This window comes from Cinclus cinclus, chromosome 16 (assembly GCF_963662255.1).
Source record: "Cinclus cinclus chromosome 16, bCinCin1.1, whole genome shotgun sequence".
Lineage (NCBI taxonomy): Eukaryota > Metazoa > Chordata > Aves > Passeriformes > Cinclidae > Cinclus > Cinclus cinclus.
Genome location: NC_085061.1, coordinates 830,081 through 847,791, shown reverse-complemented (window position 1 = coordinate 847,791; position 17,711 = coordinate 830,081). Strand labels below are relative to the sequence as shown.

General features: G+C 56.2%; 1 protein-coding gene across 2 annotated transcripts in view; it reads left to right on the top strand.

The window, feature by feature from the left end:
- The first annotated feature begins 818 nt into the window (after nt 1-818).
- Nucleotides 819-17,711, top strand: part of PRKCB (protein kinase C beta) — an 88,831-nt gene continuing 71,938 nt past the window's right edge. For both annotated transcript variants that reach the window (XM_062503246.1, XM_062503244.1), the window contains exons 1-2: nt 819-991; nt 1,201-1,232. In XM_062503246.1, coding sequence (XP_062359230.1) covers nt 819-991; nt 1,201-1,232 — 205 coding nt within the window. The remainder of the gene's footprint in view (nt 992-1,200; nt 1,233-17,711) is intronic.

Sequence of the window (17,711 nt, the reverse complement as noted above, 5' to 3'; positions counted from 1 at the left end):
CCCTGTCTCACTCAGGCTGCTGGCCAGGGTCATCCCTGCCCCAATGTCCATCCCTGTCCATTCCCGTCCATCCCTGCCCTGGTGTCCATCCCCGTCCATCCCCATCCATCCCCATCCATCCCCGTCCATCCCCGTCCATCCCTGTCCATCCCTGTCCATCTGTCCATCCCCATCCATCCCCATCCACCCCTGTCCATCCCCATCCATCCCCGTCCATCCCTGTCCATTCCCATCCATCCCTGCCCTGGTGTCCATCCCTGTCCATCCCCATCCATCCCCATCCACCCCTGTCCATCCCCGTCCATCCCTGTCCATTCCCGTCCATCCCTGTCCATCTGTCCATCCCCATCCATCCCCATCCACCCCTGTCCATCCCCGTCCATCCCCATCCATCTGTCCATCCCTGTCCATCTGTCCATCCCTGTCCATCCCGGTCCATCCCTGTCCATCCCTGTCCATTTGTCCATCCCCATCCACCCCTGTCCATCCCCATCCATCTGTCCATCCCTGTCCATCTGTCCATCCCCGCGGGATGCAGATTCTCTATGCAAATCCCCATGCAAATCGAGGGGGCGTGGCCGTACCGATGTGCGCGCGAGGGGGGCGGGGCCCTCTGCCCGCGAGGCGCCGTGGGCGTGGCCGGCGATGCAGATGAGGTGGGCGTGTCGTATGTAAACGAGGGGGCGTGGCCCGGCGGGCGGTGTCGGAGCCTCCCGCCAGCTGCGGGCAGCGGCCCCGAGCGCGGCCCGAGCGGCGGCAGCCCCGGCGGAACAGCGGTACCGGAGCGGGCCGGGCCGGGCCCGCAGCCCCCGCTCAGCATGGCCGAGCCGCCCGCGGCAGCGCCGGTCCCCGAGGGCGAGGAGGGCCCGGTGCGCTTCGCCCGCAAGGGCGCCCTGCGGCAGAAGAACGTGCACGAGGTGAAGAACCACAAGTTCACGGCACGGTTCTTCAAGCAGCCCACCTTCTGCAGCCACTGCACCGACTTCATCTGGTGAGCCTTTCCCCGCTCCGGGACACCGGCTCGGCGGGACGTCCCTCCCTGTGCTCGCCCAGCCCATCCTCATCCTCGCCATCCTCCGCGCCCCCCTCTCCTCCCGTCCCCGCATCCCCTCCCGGTCCGCCCGGTGCCTGCTGCCCTCGGCCCGGCGGTTCGGGGCAGGGTCTCGGGGCCGGTGTCTCACTCCGCCTCTCTCTCCGCAGGGGCTTTGGCAAGCAGGGCTTCCAGTGTCAAGGTGAGTGTCGCGCTGCCGGGGGTTCTGGGGGGACCCCGCACTCCGTGTCCGCCCCCCGGGACCGGCCCCGCATCTCCCTGCGGGCAGCACCGGCCCCGAGCATCCCCACGCACCGGCAAGCAGCTTAGTCATTTTTTTTAATCAACTAGTCGGTGCCTTTAAGCCGGTCGGGTGTCGTTAGCAGGGATAAGCGCCCCGGAGTTGAGCTGAATCCCCCGAAAAAGGCCGAGGGGAGTTTGTTTTTAATGTACTTAACACCAAAACGTGTGTTTGAGTGGCGAGCGGGCTGGGCGAGGGCTGCTCCCGGCTGGAGCTGCGCGGCCGGCCGGGACTTGAATGGCTTAGTTGTGTTGCTGGGGAAAAATATACCAGGCTTTATAAGAAAATATGTTGCGGTAGCCGGGTTACTATGACCATGATTCTTCGTTCTGATCATGCTGAGACTCTGGAGGGGTTCTTCAGGGGTTTGGGATGTCCCCTCGGGAAATTGGGCTGAATTACCCAGGCGTGATGTGGTTGCTGTTGTAGCCAGCCCAGCTGGGGACTGCTCCTGTCCTGCGGGCCCCACCTGTGTGGGGCTCTAAAGGGGCTGGGGCTCGCAGCTGCTGGCGGTGAAATTTTGCTTTTGTGAATATTTGGGACAGAGTTTTATTTTGATGGGTGGCTGACTCCCAAGTTGAGGTATTTGGCACCATAACAAACCCTCTTTAAAGCTCCAGGAAGCTCCTCTTCGCAGCTGTGCTCGGGGTTTTGGAGTGGCACACTCGGTGTGAGATGCTGGGGTGGGTCTGGGGGGGGCTTTGCCTCGGGAGCATCCCTGCAGCTGCCTGTGCAAGCAGGGTGAGGCTAATCCAATTTAAATGATGCTGCTACTCATCCTTGACGCTTGCCACGTGTGTATAACCTTAAAATACCAGAACCATCTCCCTGCCACGTCCCAAACTGCAGCCTGAAGCTCTGAACAGGTGTTGGCAAGCAGAGGAAGGTGGATATGAAGACTATAACGTGTCCTAGGGCTGTTTCTCAAGGTCACAGCTTCCCCTGGTACCTGAGGTTTCACACCTGGGCTGTTCAGTCACGGTACTGAGAGGGATTTTGTGCTCCTCGGGTCTTACCTGGCTGTGAATTCCCTGGCTTTCCTTACAGTGATGGTGTATTTGTGCAAACACAACGTCCATGAAATGCAGAGTGTGTTGTGGAGCAGGTGGGCACCACGGCAGGGTTTGCCTGCATTATTTCCAGAGTCCTGCTCAGCTCCAGTGTCAGTAACTGGCACCTTTCCAAGTCTCTTCCAGCTGTCAGGAGCTGATCTCCAAACCTGGAGCTGTGCTCTTGCTTCAAGGTTTATCCTTAGATGTTTTTAGACAGTGTTTAATCAGCCCTCAGTGCCAGGGCAGCAGGTGGGCTCAGAGATTTTTGGGCAGTGGGGGCAGGAGCTGCAGTGGCACCAGGGGCACTGCCAGGAGCCCGCTGTGCTCAGTGACACCCCCGGGGTGGGTGACTGCTCTGTGACATCCCTCTCTGCCTTAAGAAACCCTTTCCAGGTCACTCTGGTGGTACAGATGGGAATGTGCCACAGGGAATATTTACTGTGCCACAGGGAATCCTGCGGATTGAGCTCTGCAGACCAGCCCGATCTTTACTTCCCTAAAATCAGTGATCTGTGGATGTTCCCAGAGCCCAGCTGTGAGGTGCTGAGGTGAAGGTGCTCCCAGGGGTGATGCCCACATGAGCAGCTGTGCCCTGGGGTGGAGGACATGCTGTGTCTCCCTGCAGGATGCTCCCAGCATGGGAACTCAACCCAGGGGTTTCTCCCATTGCCATCTGCTCTGGAGTCACGGGGCTTTTCCTGCTGGGAGGCAGAACTGGGGGTGCCAGGGCTGGCACTGCCCTGCTGCAGCTGTGCTGGGCTGTGCAGGGACCACCAGCTCTGGGCTTGTGCCCCACAGGTTGTGCTGCAGCTGCTGCTCAACTTGGCAAACGTTCAGGGAGGCAGAAAAATCCCAGGGCTGGCTTTTCTTTAGGTCTGGCAAGAAGCTCTGGAGTGAGGGTTCTACCTCTCCCTTTACTGAACACAGCTTTAATTCAACTTTAACAACTTTCCCCAGTGTTTCATCCCTGTGTGCTGTGGGATGGCTGGAAATGCAGCTGGGGCACACGCCCGTCTGCTCTCAGCTGTTCCTACCGCTGTGCTCGCTTTAAGTAGGTTTTCACCTGTGCCCTGATTTCTTTCTAGGGCATTTGTAATGAATTAGATTGTTAATTAGCTCATTACTTGTGACTTTTGGCAGGAAGTTAGCAGAAACTGACTCTTTGTAGCTTGAAATACTAATGGATTCCACAAAATGCCACTTAATTGCTAATCTGCTTCTTATCCTCGAACACAATCTCCTTATCCTTGTGTGCATCTCAAGACTTCCTGGGCCAACGTCTCTCGTCTCTCGTGAGCCAAAAAGTGTCTGGGTGTGAGCAGGGGAGGTCTGTGCACTGCCTGTCCAGGAGCAGGGCTGCTTCTGGCAGTTTAACAAAAAGAAATCAATATCTTGTGGGTGTTGGAAGTGAAGGATGTGCCTGGAGCTGCCAGGAAGATGAACTCTTCCCGAGGGAGGCTCGATGCCCCTGGCTGCCTCTCAGCCCGTGGTACAGAGGGACTTTCTGGCCCTGCTGTGGCTGGAAGGTGCAGAAACTTCTCAGGAACAAAGAGAAAGGGGAGTGAGCGTGTGTTCTCCCCTTGCTGGGCTTGGGGCTTGGTCCAGGCAGTCTGGAAACCAGGAATGTGTGAGGATGGAGCAGCCCCTCGGTGTCTGCAGCTGGGGAAGTGGCCAAGTCTTGGTTGGTTCTCCCGATGTAGGAAGTGCTGTAGGGTGGTAGAGGAGAGGGAATTGCTTTGAAAGCTTTTGAGAGAGAAGTTCTTGGTCGCCTTCTGGGAACGTGCTGGGAACTGGCAGCTTTCTCTTTGCTGCTCGTTTTTCCCCCGCCTTGGCATCCCCAGGGGCTGTTTCTCCTGTTGTCCGGGCAGATCTTGGTCCCCTTGTGGATCGGGGTGCTGAGGGGGACGCGTTCCCAGGAGCTGGCTCTGCTCAACCTGGAGTCGCTGTGGCTGGGCAGGGCTCACACCTCGGGGGGCCTGGGCAGAGGTGAGGAGCAGTGGAACATGATTCACACTTGGGAGCAGAAAATAACCTGCATCTGTCACTGCTTTCACGTGTGCAATGTAGAAAAGATCTTGGAAAGGAGAATCTTGATTCTTCCTGAAGAGAAAGGGGAAAAAAGGCATCGTTTGGTAATGGGTGCTCGGATCCCATGCAGTAACTTCTCTGGGGAGAATGTTTGCTTCTTGTCCCTGCTTATGACTCAGTAAGCAAAGAAACTCTTCAGATTAGATCTCCTTCCAAACTTTATACCACACAGAATTCCTCCCTCCAGGTTTTCTTCTCCCTGTCCTCCAAGGCCAGCACTCTGTTTCTGTTTTGTGTTTTCATGAGTCAACATCTGAGACCAGAACCGAGCGGCTGGGAAATGTCACTCGGGCCTTACCTCTCAAACAACTATTTTTCTCTTGTTCAGTGCCTTCAGAAGCCACCCTTCCTCCCCCCAGACGGAAGTGAAACCCATCACACTTTGCTCTCCACTGCAGCTCGAGCCACTCTGCAGGCTCAGTGCCGGCTCTTATTGACTGTATTAAATAAGTAAGAAACAAAAGCAAAACAAACTCCAATCATTCCGAGTTGCCTCAAACCCAGTAATTTCGTGTCAACATATTATGCACACTGGAGAAATGTTAGTGTTCAAATAGACTAATTAAAAATGTTACTGCAATTACTTTTGCAACACAAATGATGCTAATTATATAATGCTGCAGAAATTGGAGACATGATTTCGGAGGGGTTTTTTGCGTGCCCGGCGGTGGTAACACGGCTCTGGGTGCTGGAGCCGTGTCCCCAGGGCACAGGGGTGTCCCCAAGGAGCTTGGGGCAGCAGAGCCCGTGGGGAACCTGTCCCTGGCAGCGGGGCAGTGCTGCAGAGCAGGTACCAGCAGAAAAGGGAAGTGGGTCTGGCCCCGGTGCTGCACAGATGGGCTGTGCTCCTGCACAGCCCAGTGCACCCAGAGCTGATGGGAGATGGGAACCTTCCCAGGCTGGGCTCAAAGCTGTCACCCGGGCTGGCCTAGCTAATCCTGCCCTTGCCTGCCCTGTGTACCTGCAGGGAGACAGGGTTTTAGAGGGAAGTGTTTTGGAGAGGGGGAGAGCTTTTGGTGGAAGGAGGTGTTTAGGAGAGAAAGGTGGTTTTGGAGGAAGGAGAGGGGATTTAGGGAGAGGGAGGTGTTTTGGAAGGAGGTGTTTTGGAGGAATGAGAGGGGTTTTGGAGGAAGGGGGGTTTGGCAAGGAGGTGTTTTGGAGGCAGCTGGGACGTGCAGCCCCTGGCAGTGCCAGGCTGTGGGGCTGGGCGGGCGCAGCTCGATGCCAGCAGCCCCTGGTGTCCCCATGCAGAGCACAAGGCTGGCCCAGCCTCGCAGTGGAAGTGGTTTTTCTTTCCCTCCCCCCTGCAGTTGCAGGGTGGATTTTTCTCTCTTATCTCCGGAGATAGCTGTCATCCTAAAATGATCAGGGGCTCGGATAATGAGGTGATCTGCTTCCTTCCCAGGGTATCCGTTGCTGCCTGGTGCCAGCTGTGGATGCTGGGTTTGGGGTTTGGAGCTGGCCCGTGGGCATTGGGGTGCCCTGGGGTGGCAGGAGGGTTTGCAGCAAGTCTGCCTGCTGGCTCTGACACCGCTGCAGAGGTTGAACCACCCCAGTCCTGAGCCTCTGCCATGATTATTCTCCAGCTATTGAGTCTTCCTGGGGAATTTAATGCCTGGGCTGTCTCTAAGGAGACTTCTCAGCAAACAGTGCAGGCATTTGTGCACGCCTGCTGGCTCGCACACATGTGATCCTACAGATTCCTGCAGCACACGTGGCCCTGGCAGGGTGTGTGGGGCATCCTTCCCTGGCAGCGAGATGTGGGTGGGCGCTCACCTGTGCTGGCACCAGCAGAAGATGCTGTGAAACAGAGCAGGACCTCGAGGGTTTGGTGTCTGCTGTGGAACAGGAGGTGGGGTTGAATCTGCTCTCAAAACTTGGTGTGAATTCTGTTGACTGCTGGGGTTTCTGGAGGAACTGAGGGAGGGGAGTTGCGCAAGCCCTTGATGTGGGCTGCTGCCCTCCCTCCTTCCCAGCCAGCACAGCTCCTCCTCCTCCTCCTCCTCCTGCAGCTCAACAGGCAAAGACCTGAGAAGGCTGGAGAGGCTCCTCGGTGCCATCCAGGATCTGTCAGCAAATAAGAGATGATCGCAGTGACAGAAAGGAACTTCTGGCTGTGCCCGTAATTTGGCAAGGGCAGGATTGCCTGAAGCGCCTTGTTAGGGGAAGGTGGAAGTGCTTTCCCCTGAACTGAAGGGGTGTGGTAAAGAGGGGATGTTTGTAGGGGTGGGTGGGATGGGACTGTGCCCAGGAGAAGTGTTTGGGTGGCTTTTCCTGCAGACCCAGCTGTGAGAGGGTTGGTGCTGCACAGGGCCACAGCTGCCACCCTGGGCTGGTGGCCTTGGTGTGCCCGTGGTCCAGCCCGGGCCCCAAGGGCAGCACGGAGTGTGGTGCAGAGTGCTGGGGAGATGAATCCCACCAGTGTGGCTTCGTGAGTCATTGCTCTGAGAGTCCATAAATGAGAACCACTCAGTGCAGGGTGAGTAAGGAGCTCCCTGCAGGGGAAGATTAACTACAGGTGCTTGGGCAACGTGTTCCTTGTGCTCTTGGAGGGCTCTGGGTCATCAACAATGGGCTCTTTGGAAAAGGCACTGAAACAGAATCAGGAGTCCTTGTGTGGGGTCCTGCATGCAGCCTTGGGTTGCCAGCTCCGTGTTCTGGGGTTGCCCTGTGTCCTATCCCACAGCTGGGTGAGAGCAGGGGACGCAGAGCGTGGGGAGCCCCTCCAGACCTTTCAAGTGATGCTGTAGGAAATAAAGCCTGGCCAAGGACTTGAGCATCCCCTGCAATGGCTTTGTCCCATACTTTGAGATTTAACAGAAGCCACAGGCCCTGTGTTCCTTGGAGTGAGACCCTGAGTGTCTCCCTGGGGTGGCACAGTGCCCTCACACCTGGCACCTGAACAGACACGTGGGGTTGGGGCATCTGGACTGGAGGGTGACAGAGACAAGAGCTGTCCCTTGGGTTTCCCTTTCTTCAGGGAAAGGACAGCTGTGGGCTGCTGCTCCCAGCTCTGAGCCTGTCCGTCCTTCCCTCCATCCATCCCTGGTCTAGGCTGGTGTTGGTGGCCTCTGTGCCATGGCCAGGAGTCCCTGGAAGCAGAAAGGTGACAGGAACATCAGGGATGTGAAATGACCCAGTAACTGCCTTAGTTTTGCAGACAGTGACCCAATGGATGAAGGTGAAAATCTCAGGGATGGTGTCAGGGGCTGCTGCCCCAGCAGAGAAGGGGACAGATGTGACCCTGGCTGGCCCTGTCCTGCAGGACCAGCACCAGAAGTCAGCTTTTCCACAAGAGCCACGGAAGGGATGGGGGTGACAGGAAGAAAGCCCTGGTGGAGGTTGGTAGCAGCCGAATTGTGAGTTAAGCAGAAGCAATTCCCAGAAGTAGCCGTGCTGGCTGTGGCTCTTCCTGGGAAGGGAAGGCACCGTTCCAAACCACAGCCTGCTCCTGCTGGGCTGCACCCAGAGCTGTGCAGGGCAGGCTGGATTCATCCAGGGCATCAGGATCCCAACAGGCACCACGTGGAGAGGCTGTGGGGTCTCTCCCAGGGAATGCTCTGCTCCCTGCTCTGTGTCTCATCCCGAGGAACTGGGGGCTGTGGGAAGGAAATGGCTTTGGCTGTGGTGAGGGAGCTCCTGGGGTGCCCGTGGGGGGACAGAGCCGTGTCCTTCTCTCAGCACCCCAAACGTGTCTCCCATTTGGAGAGGGTGGCCAAGGCTCAGCCGGGCCAGCCAGAGGAATGGCTCTGGCCAAGCAGCTTCCTCCTCTGTGCAGGTGGCTTGTTTGGCTTTGCCATGGTCAGTCCTGGGCTGCTGGGACCACTTGGATGCAGTCTCTGAGGGATTGATCCCCCTGCTTTTACACTGGCCTCCACTGGGAAAATGAAGCCAATTAAAATGTTCTCCCGTTGAGACTGCCAGCAACAGTCGCTTTTCTCCTGTTGAGGATGGCTCCTGTTCATGGGTGGGGAGCTTGCTGAGCCCTCCCAGGGCCCCTCTCAGAGCCCTGGCCACGGCTTCTGACAGCGAGGCCAGCTCCCTGTGAAGGGAAATGCCTTTCATGAGATGTGACAGCTCAGTGACAGCTCTGCTCTCACAGCACTGAGGGGCAGATGGAGCTCTGCTCCTGCTGCTCCTCCCCGGCAGCTGCTGGGCTCTGCTGGGCACTGGCCCTGGCCACATCCTGCTCTGCAGGGATGGCCCCTGCAGCCACAAGTCCCAAACAGGGACCAGGCTGTGTGTCAGCTCCTGTGAGCCTTGCCTTGCCTTGCCTTGCCTTGCCTTGCCTTGCCCTCCCCCCTGGAGCTGCTCCAGGTGTTTCCCATTCATTCTCTCGAGGCCCAGGTGTGGCTCTTGCCCTGCTGGGTGTCTGCCCAGGGGCTGGCAGGATCCCAGGTGCCCCAGGCACTGACCTCGGGCATTCTTGTGGCTCTGCTCGAGCTGTTTGCTTTTGAGGGATTTTGGGCTGACTCCCCCAGCTGTTTGTAGCCATCCTGCTCTTCCCATCGTATGGGAAAAAAAAAATTCCAATCCAGCCTGATATGGAATCAGTAAATGTTTGGGGTGGGTAACCTTGTTAACCTCTCGCTTTCAGAATTTAACTCCTGTGGCCCAGAACAGGAGCCTTCCTGCCCCAGCTGTTGGGCACTGACTGCCTAGTGCCTAATGCTTGTGAGCTACATCTTGTCAATTTAAATAATTTGCTTCCATATTTGGTCTTGCTTTTGTGCCAGATTTATACATCTTGTTTAAATCTGACAAGCAGAATATACTTGCTGCTAATCCGAGCTGGACAAGGCAGTGCCTGCCAAAAAAATCCAATATTAATAAGCTCCAGTACATGGAAGTTACTGGATTTGCAAACTCGAGGCTTGTTATGGCACAGCTCCCTGAAAATTGGCTTTTTTGCATCTACTTAAATCTGGGTTTTTCCAAAGAGCCAGTCTGTGAGCTTCCGTCTTTGGGTGGGAGCTCCTTCCCCAGCTCAGCCTTTGGAACAAGGGAACTCTTCCAGCTCTAAGCAGGAGATGAGTCGATTATTTTTTGGGGTGTGGCTGGGAAAATGGGGGGTAACTGGTGTGTGTGCAGGGAGATCCTGGGAACAGCTGGTCTGGGGCAGGAGCTGCTGAGCTGTCAGGGCTTGTGTGCCAGGGCTCGTGGGGCTGCTGGAATGAGTCCAGGGCTGGAGCCCCTCTGGAGGCAGGCTGGGAGAGCTGGGGGTGCTCACCTGGACAGGAGAAGGATCCAGGGAGAGATCTGGGCTCCTGGAGCCTGCTCCAGGAGAGCTGGAGAGGGACTGGGGACAAGGCATGGAGGGACAGGACACAGGGAATGGTTTAGCACTGCCAGAGAGCAGGGTTAGGTGGGATATTGGGAAGGAATTCCTGGCTGGGAGGGTGAGGAGGGGCTGGAATAGAATTCCTAGAGCAGCGGTGGCTGTCCCTGGATCCCTGGCAGTGTCCCAGGCCAGGCTGGACAGGGCTCGGAGCAGCCTGGGATAGCTGGAAGTGTCCCTGCCATGGCAGGGGTTGGAACAAGATGGGCTTTAAGTTCCCTTGCAATCCAAACCATTCCAGGATTCTCTGATTCTATGTTTAAAATCTCCAGTCTCCTGTAGTTCTGCTCTCGTCTTCCTACATTTGGTATTTAGTCAGCAGCAGGGAAGCTAAAAAAGATTCAGATGTCTGAATCTCAGCCTTCAGCTGTTCTTCCTCTTCCTCATGCTGTGTTGCCAGTGTGTTCCAGCTGATCCTGCTGGTGGATTCCTCTCTGTCTTTTGTTGCCATGTGAAAGGATGCAACAGGAATAGCTTCACCTTTGGGGGGAACAGTTAAATACCTTCATTCTGCTGGTCTGAACGGAGAGCACAAGCACACTGAATAGCTGACACTCGGAGCACATGAACAAATGCATTTTCATGATTTCCAATTATAGCAGAAGAATGAGAAAGTGAGGTGGTGAAGAGGAGTGAAAGTCGTCCTGGCTCCCCTGAGTGGCTTCCTGCAGCCGGTGACATCGGATGAAGTCAGGATTGTTTTATAATATCGCTGAGGAGCCGAGTGAGGGGGAAGTGGCCCATGAATTTCATTTGCATCACTGAGTGGATTAGCTCCTGACGCAGTGCAAAGTCATTATTTACTGTGTCTCCAGCTCCGGGGCCCTTCCCAGCAGAGCTGCTGTGGAGAGGCTGATTCAGAGCTGGTGCAGCCCCTGCCTCCCCGGCAGGACCAGCACTGCCTGTGGGCTGGGATGGGGATTGGGGATGATGGAGCCTGGCAGGGCTGGGATGGGGATGATGGAGCCTGGCAGGGCTGGGATGGGGATGATGGAGCCTGGCAGGGCTGGGATGGGGATTGGGGATGATGGAGCCGGGCTGGGATGGGATGGGGATTGGGGATGATGGAGCCTGGCAGGGCTGGGATGGGGATTGGGGATGATGGAGCCTGGCAGGGCTGGGATGGGGATGATGGAGCCTGGCAGGGCTGGGATGGGGATTGGGGATGATGGAGCCTGGCAGGGCTGGGATGGGGATTGGGGATGATGGAGCCTGGCAGGGCTGGGATGGGGATTGGGGATGATGGAGCCTGGCAGGGCTGGGATGGGGATGATGGAGCCTGGCAGGGCTGGGATGGGGATGATGGAGCCTGGCAGGGCTGGGATGGGGATTGGGGATGATGGAGCCTGGCAGGGCTGGGATGGGGATTGGGGATGATGGAGCCGGGCTGGGATGGGGATTGGGGATGATGGAGCCGGGCTGGGATGGGGATTGGGGATGATGGAGCCTGGCTGGGATGGGCTGAGTTCTGGGCCTGCCCTGGGAGAGCCTGAGTAAGCTGGGCTTAGGTCTTCTCTTCCTCTGCATTCATAACTCTTAAATACTTCCACTTGAGCTTGGCTTAGCAGAAATCCCTGGCAATGCTCAGCCTTCACCAAGAGTAGCCAAGAGGGGACAGAAGTGGTGCAGCTCTGTCCCCACCGTGCAGGAGGTGTGCCAGGCTGTGCCATGTCCCTGCTGGAGCCCCTCTGTCCTCAGCTGTCACTCACTGTCACCCGGGCGATATCTGCACAGCTGGAAATGATCCCCCAAATTAATTTATATTTATATTTATATTTATATTTATATTTATATTTATATTTATATTTATATTTATATTTTTTCCAGGGCTCTGTACCATTTTTGCTGTGCAGATGCCATTGCTTGCTGTGATGATGGAGATGGGCTGTGGGAGAGGGTTTGTTTTTGTTTCCTGCCCCAGTATGGGCTCCTTGGGCGACCAGCCTTGATGGGGAGGGATCCACATCTCCATGTCCACTTGGTTTCTGTAGAGTTGGATGGAAAAAATTTGCTTTTTGGGGGTCTGTTTGGTGCCAAGTGCCCTTTCATGCAACATCTGTACTTGCCAAGAGTTTCTGAGGATGGCAGAGCTGCCAAGAGAGCCACCCCTGTGTGCAAGGGGCAGAAAGGCTGAGCAGGACCTGTGTGTCCCCTCCCCAGCCCAGAGGAGATTTGTGCCCCAGGAATGGCTCTAAAACTGGACTAATTCACATTTGTGTGTTCAGGGCTGTCTCCAGTCGCTCAGTCCAGTGATTCCCAAATTTGTCTTGCTTGTGTTTGATGGAGAGGAGCCTCGTGGCCAAAGTCTTCTGGAAAGGGGGGTGGTGGGTCCGAGGGTGTGTGGGGTGATTTTGGAGCTGTGTCCTTGTGAGGAGGAGCAGGGAGAGGAGCAGGGATCCATCCCTGGTGCCTTGGGCAGGGAGGGCACAGCCACGGCGGTGACAAGGGCACAGCTGTGACCTGGTGTCTCCCAGGGCTTCTGAGGTGGAAAAAGTCTCACTTACTGGGTCATTTAGAGACTGAATCTGGGGTTTCGGCAGGAGGAAAGGCTTTAATTAGCAGCTGCTCAGTAGGGCTGCTATTAGATCTTCAGAGCAAGATGCTGCCGGACTGGAAAAAATGCAGCAATAGCTCATTTGCTCAGGAAGCCATGATGGTGATTTGCATTTTGGTCCGGTGCTGAGCCCTTGTAGAGAGTCTTTCTAAAATAACTTCAAACTATAGCTCAGATTCCTTCCCTCTCTGCACCTGGGTGAATGTCTGGTCCCAAACACTTCGGGTGTGAATTCCTTTGTTCGCAGCACTCAGCTCTGCACGGAGGGCTGGGCTGTGGACACGTCCTGTCAGCAAATGCTGCGTGACAAATGGCTTTTGTCTCTCCACCTTGGAGCAGAATTCAATTCTCCCTTATATACCTAAAAGGATTTTTCTGCTCCACCAGCAGCCCCTCTGCTGACCTGAATACCCAAGAGATGTGAAGTAGGGTAGGAAGCTTTGCAGTGCATCTCCTGAACCCCAGCCCTGCTGCTGCTGGAGGAGAAGATGCTTTGAGATGTGTTCTGAACACTTTGAAATGTACTTTGGATGCTTTTTCTTGTTTCTCTTGTGTTGTCAGCTTGCACGAGTGCAAAATGAGGACAACCCTCCCAGCCTTGGGCTGCTCCTGCTCCAGAGTGTGCCTCAGTGCTGCCCACGAGTGTCACAGGTTGGGTGGTGGCTCTGCCCCAGGGTCTGTGCTGGGCAGGAGTCACCATGTCCCAGTGCTGTGCTGGGCAGGATGTCCTGGTCCCCTGCTCACCTGGGCTGCCTCTCCTGGCCCTGCTGCCCATCGTGGGAGCGTTGCTTTGCTGTCAGTGGTTGCTGTTCCTTTCCCCAGTGAGAGCTGGAAATTCCCAGCTGCCTTGGCCTCGGTGCCAGGCTTTGGGAAGTGAAGTCCCTCTGCTTTCACCTGGCTGCAGTTTGGTCCACCAGGTTACGAGGCAAGAGGCTGATTTATCTTTTAGGTCATTTTAGCCATTTGCCCAGGGTGGTGTGGGAAAAGTGGGATAACGTGGGTGACGGCACTCCCTGTGGCACCTCCTGCCTGTCCCCCAGGGCAGGAAGGATCCCTGTATGCTGTGGTGCATGGGGACAGGAGCCACAGCACCCCTGGCCAGCAGCAAATCCCTCTGTGCTCTGGAGCTCCCTCCAAACCCACCTCCCCTCTTCTGGGCTTTGTAAATTTGGAATAAACTTAATTTCTCTGCCGTTACTATTAACTGAGTCCGAGAGGATGAAAATAAATGCCTGTTGGGAAGGGCAGGCTGACTCACTTTCTCATTCTCCTGTAAATTTCCATTTAAGTTTCAGTTTAAGCTCAGGTATGAGGGGAGTGAAAGCCAGTAATTTGTGACAAAAACTTCTATTTTAACTCGCAGTAGAAGAACTCCCTTTTTAATTGCAGAAATTACAAGGCTGGGATTTTTGTAAAGGAATTCTGGCTCCAGCAGGTACGTGCTATGGGTGCTTCACTCCAGGGCCCCCCAAGGGAACATCAGCACCCCCCCTCCATGGGCAGGGGGACCTGGCCGTGCTCTGCGTTGCTCTCACTGCTGCTGCTGTGCCTTGTTGGGGTTGGGATCAGCAGCGTTGTGTGATGGTCCTGGCAGGGCCGGAACAGCCAGTCCTCTCTCCAGCCAGGATTTGGTGGCTTTATGGTGTCCCTCATCACCTGTCCCATGCCCAGGCCGGGCTTTGCAGCCTTCTCCATCGTTCTCCATACGCAACCAACTCCATCGTTGTGGTCTTCTTGCCCTTTGCTGCACCTCTTCCTGCCCTGTGGGATTTGGAGGCTGCAGACCTTTCCTGCTGTGGGTGGAGGGGCTGCCCTGCATCCCCCAGGACAGGGGGCCCCTTCCTTGCTGGCCACTTATCTTATTCCTGGATCAGGTGCCTCGGGCTCTGCATCGTGTTCTTCCCTTATCACTCCTGCCTGGGCTGTAAATTTACTTCCACTGTGTCAGAGTGAAACAAGAAAACTTCTTTAAAAAGCAAGAGGAAAGTCATGTGAGGGAACAGTGTTGTGTCAGCACTTACAGAGGGTTCAGAATAACTCAGTGGCCCATCTGGTGCCTCCTGAGAGGGGAAGCAAAGGGCTCCCAGCCAGGGCTGCCCTCCTCGCCCTGTGCTGGCACTCAGGGAAGCTCGCTGGGACCAGCTGGGTGGTGCTGGCTGGCTTGGAAGGGACTTTCAAACCCATCCAGTGCCATGGCAGGGACACCTTCCACTGTCCCGGGCTTCTCCAAGCCCTGTCCAACCTGGCCTGGGACACTTCCAGGGATCCAGGGCCAGCCCCAGCTCTCCTGGAACCCCTTCAGGGACTGGAAGGTGCTCCAAGTCCAACATCCCCCGGGGGTGGAAGCAGCATCCCCTCCCTGGCAGCCTGTGCCCTAAATTAGAGCAGCAAGATGCTGCAATGGGTCCATATGGAGACTCCTAAAATAATAGCTGTCAGCTCCCTGCTGACTTGCACGGGGTGCTAAATCTTTTGGCTTTAGGAACGCCGATTTAGGGAGCAGAAATGCTGGTGGGCTGCAGCCAGACCGGAGGTGCTGCTGGCTTGGCCCCACCTGTGTTGGGATGGGCTCGGCACCATCATCTCCTGCTGTTGGAACATCCCAAAGCTTTGGGGGAGCTGTTGCTTCCCATCCATTTAGTGCAAGGCTAAAACTGAGCTTGCAGGGGAGCTGGGGTCAAGGCCTTTGTGTTGGACACAGGACCAGGGCAGGTGTGTGAGCGTGGAGGGGCTGCCAGGCACGTGCTGGGAGTGCTGGAGCTGTGGAATCACCTGGTGTTCTCCAGCAGGGCTGTGTGTGTGTGGATGCTGCTGCTCACGTTCCAGTCCCACTTTATTGCCCTTTGGCTTTGATGTTTTTTCCCTGTAATGAGCCAGGGCCGATGGATGTCTAATAACGAGCTCGTATCTCATCTTCCTCCTCTGCAGGGACTGCTGGGCTCCTCTAATTGCTCTGCAGTGGCCGTGGGAGGTGGCTGCCTGTCAGGACAGCTGTTCCTTTGATTTCCTATTGCACATTCAGGTCTTGTTCTGCTCAGGTTTTATTTGCTGTCCGGGCCCTGCCAAGCCATTCCGCTGAAACAAGAGGTTTAATTGCGAGGGCTCGTGGCTCAGCATCACCTTGTGGCTCAGCATTGCCCGTGCTGGGAGTGGGAGCTGTGGGAACCCCAGCACAGCCAGCTGGGAGCACTGGTGCTGCTGCTTCGGGAGTGGCACTGGGAGACTGAACAAACCCGTGCTGAAATAACCCAGAAAAGCAGCGGTGTGTGATGTCCTGCGTGGAGGAAAAGGAAAAGGAAAAGCTCCTTTTCCTCTGCTGCTGGAGCTGTTGGGGTGTGCAGTGAGCAGCCCCTTCCCCCTGAGCTGAGCTGCAGCAGGAGTGACCAGGGCAGCCTGTGGGGACAGGGGATCTGATGGGACATAAAAATCCACATTTTACTCGGTGAGGGCGAGTTCTGGCAGGAGCCTTTGGCCCGAGGAGCAGAGCTCAGCTGTGCTCTCAGATAAGAGCCCAGCACTGCCTGGGAGCTGTTCTCCAGGGGAAGGATGGACGGGATAATCACCCTGCTCCCATCCTGATGAGGATGCTGCTGTCTCCCGCAGAGCTCTGTCCTTTGGGAACCAGCTCTGATGTCCCCGCAGACCCTGGGGAGCTGGGCAGGAGGAGGGACGTCCTGGCAGGACAGTTGTGGTGGCCTCGGTGCCTTCCTGGGGTGCCTTGTGGAGCTTTCTGTGCAGGACCCACATTTTGTAAGCAGGGCTGTGCTGAAGCAACAGGGAAACCATGCAATAACTTCCTGTGAGTGACTCTCAGTGGCAGAGGAATGAAAATTAAGCAGCCTTTAAAAGGGTTTAAACGAAGAATCAAAGGGTGCATTTCAGGTCTCTGTGTAATGTGGGAGAAAGGGTCATTATTTTAAGGTTTATTTGCATCTGTGTGACTGGTGGGGAAGCCTGCTCTGTCATGGCCCGGGGTAACTCAGCTGTGTGTCTGGGGGAGGTGACATCCAGCCCCCACTGGTGTCACCATGCACAGACAGAAACTTCTCCTGCGTGGTTTGGGCTGGTGCCATGGAGTGCCCTGCCTTCCCCCAGGAGTGCTGCTCCAAACAGGCAGTGCCAGCGGGGTGTGAGCCTGTCCTGCCTCCACTGCAAGCTGCAGGTGTCCAAGGCCAGGCTGGATGGAGCTCTGGGCAGCCTGGGGTAGTGGGAGGTGTCCCTGCCCGTGGCGTGGGATGGTCCTGCAGGTCCTTTCCAACCCAAACCCTTGTGTGCTTCTGGAGCCAGGATTCCCGAGGTTCCTCGGGCTCAGCTGTTTCCATAGGGGCTGCAGGGCAGGTGTGCTGTGGCTGTGTGCAGGTTTTGGGGTGAACGTTGAGGGGTTACAGCAGCTGAGATGGGAGAGCCCAGGCACAGAACCCTCCTCATCCTCAGCTGCTCCTGGCGTGAGCCAGGGCTCTGCAGAGGGACTGGCAGTCAGCAAAGCCTGGGGAGATGTGGGGAGGCAGAGGGGGGTTCTGGAAGTCCCTTGGGGTGCAGACAGAGCCTGTCAGTGCTGCACAGCACTACCATGTACTGCAGGTCATGGAAAACACCAGGCTTCAGATTCCAAATTTCCTTCCCATGAGCAGGTGGAGCTCCTGGGTGTGGTGTGTCGATGCCAGCTCCCTGTCACTGCCACCCCATCTCTGTGCCCCCCTGTCACCGTGCCACCCCATCTCTGTGCCCCCCTGTCACCGTGCCACCCCATCTCTGTGCCCCCCTGTCACCGTGCCACCCCATCTCTGTGCCACCCCAGCTGGCTGCACCCCGGGCTCCCAGCCTTCTCCCACTGCTGCCGTGTTTGCCATCAATATCTGCCTCTGCTCTCCTGACACGTAGTGATTTTTCTCTCTGTGAAGGTTTCTGAGCAGTCTAAATTGAGGAAGGGGAGGATCGCTCACAGACACCGCACTGGCTTGGCTCTATTTTGAGGGAGTGTTTTGAGGTTTGACTCAACTGTAGCAGCTTCTCTGCAGGGTTGGATTGATACTCAGAAGTGGTAGCAGGTCAGGTAGGCTATTTTTGGAAGGGCTGTTTAATTGTCTGGTGTGATTCTTGCAGGGCTCGTGGCTGGATGGTTTCTTATCTGCTGTCAGAGTTTGTTAGAGTGAGGCAGCTCTGGTTGCACGCTGATATTAAATAATAAATCCACGAGAGGGGCTCGGATCTGCTTTGTCCTGCTCGGCTGGGAGGGTGGCAAGGGTTAAAGAGCTCAGCATCTCTGTGCTTTAATGGCAGAAACTGCTCCAGGATTGTTGTCAGTCTCTTCTCCCCCCCTCCAGTGTGTCTGTCACTCGTGGGGCATC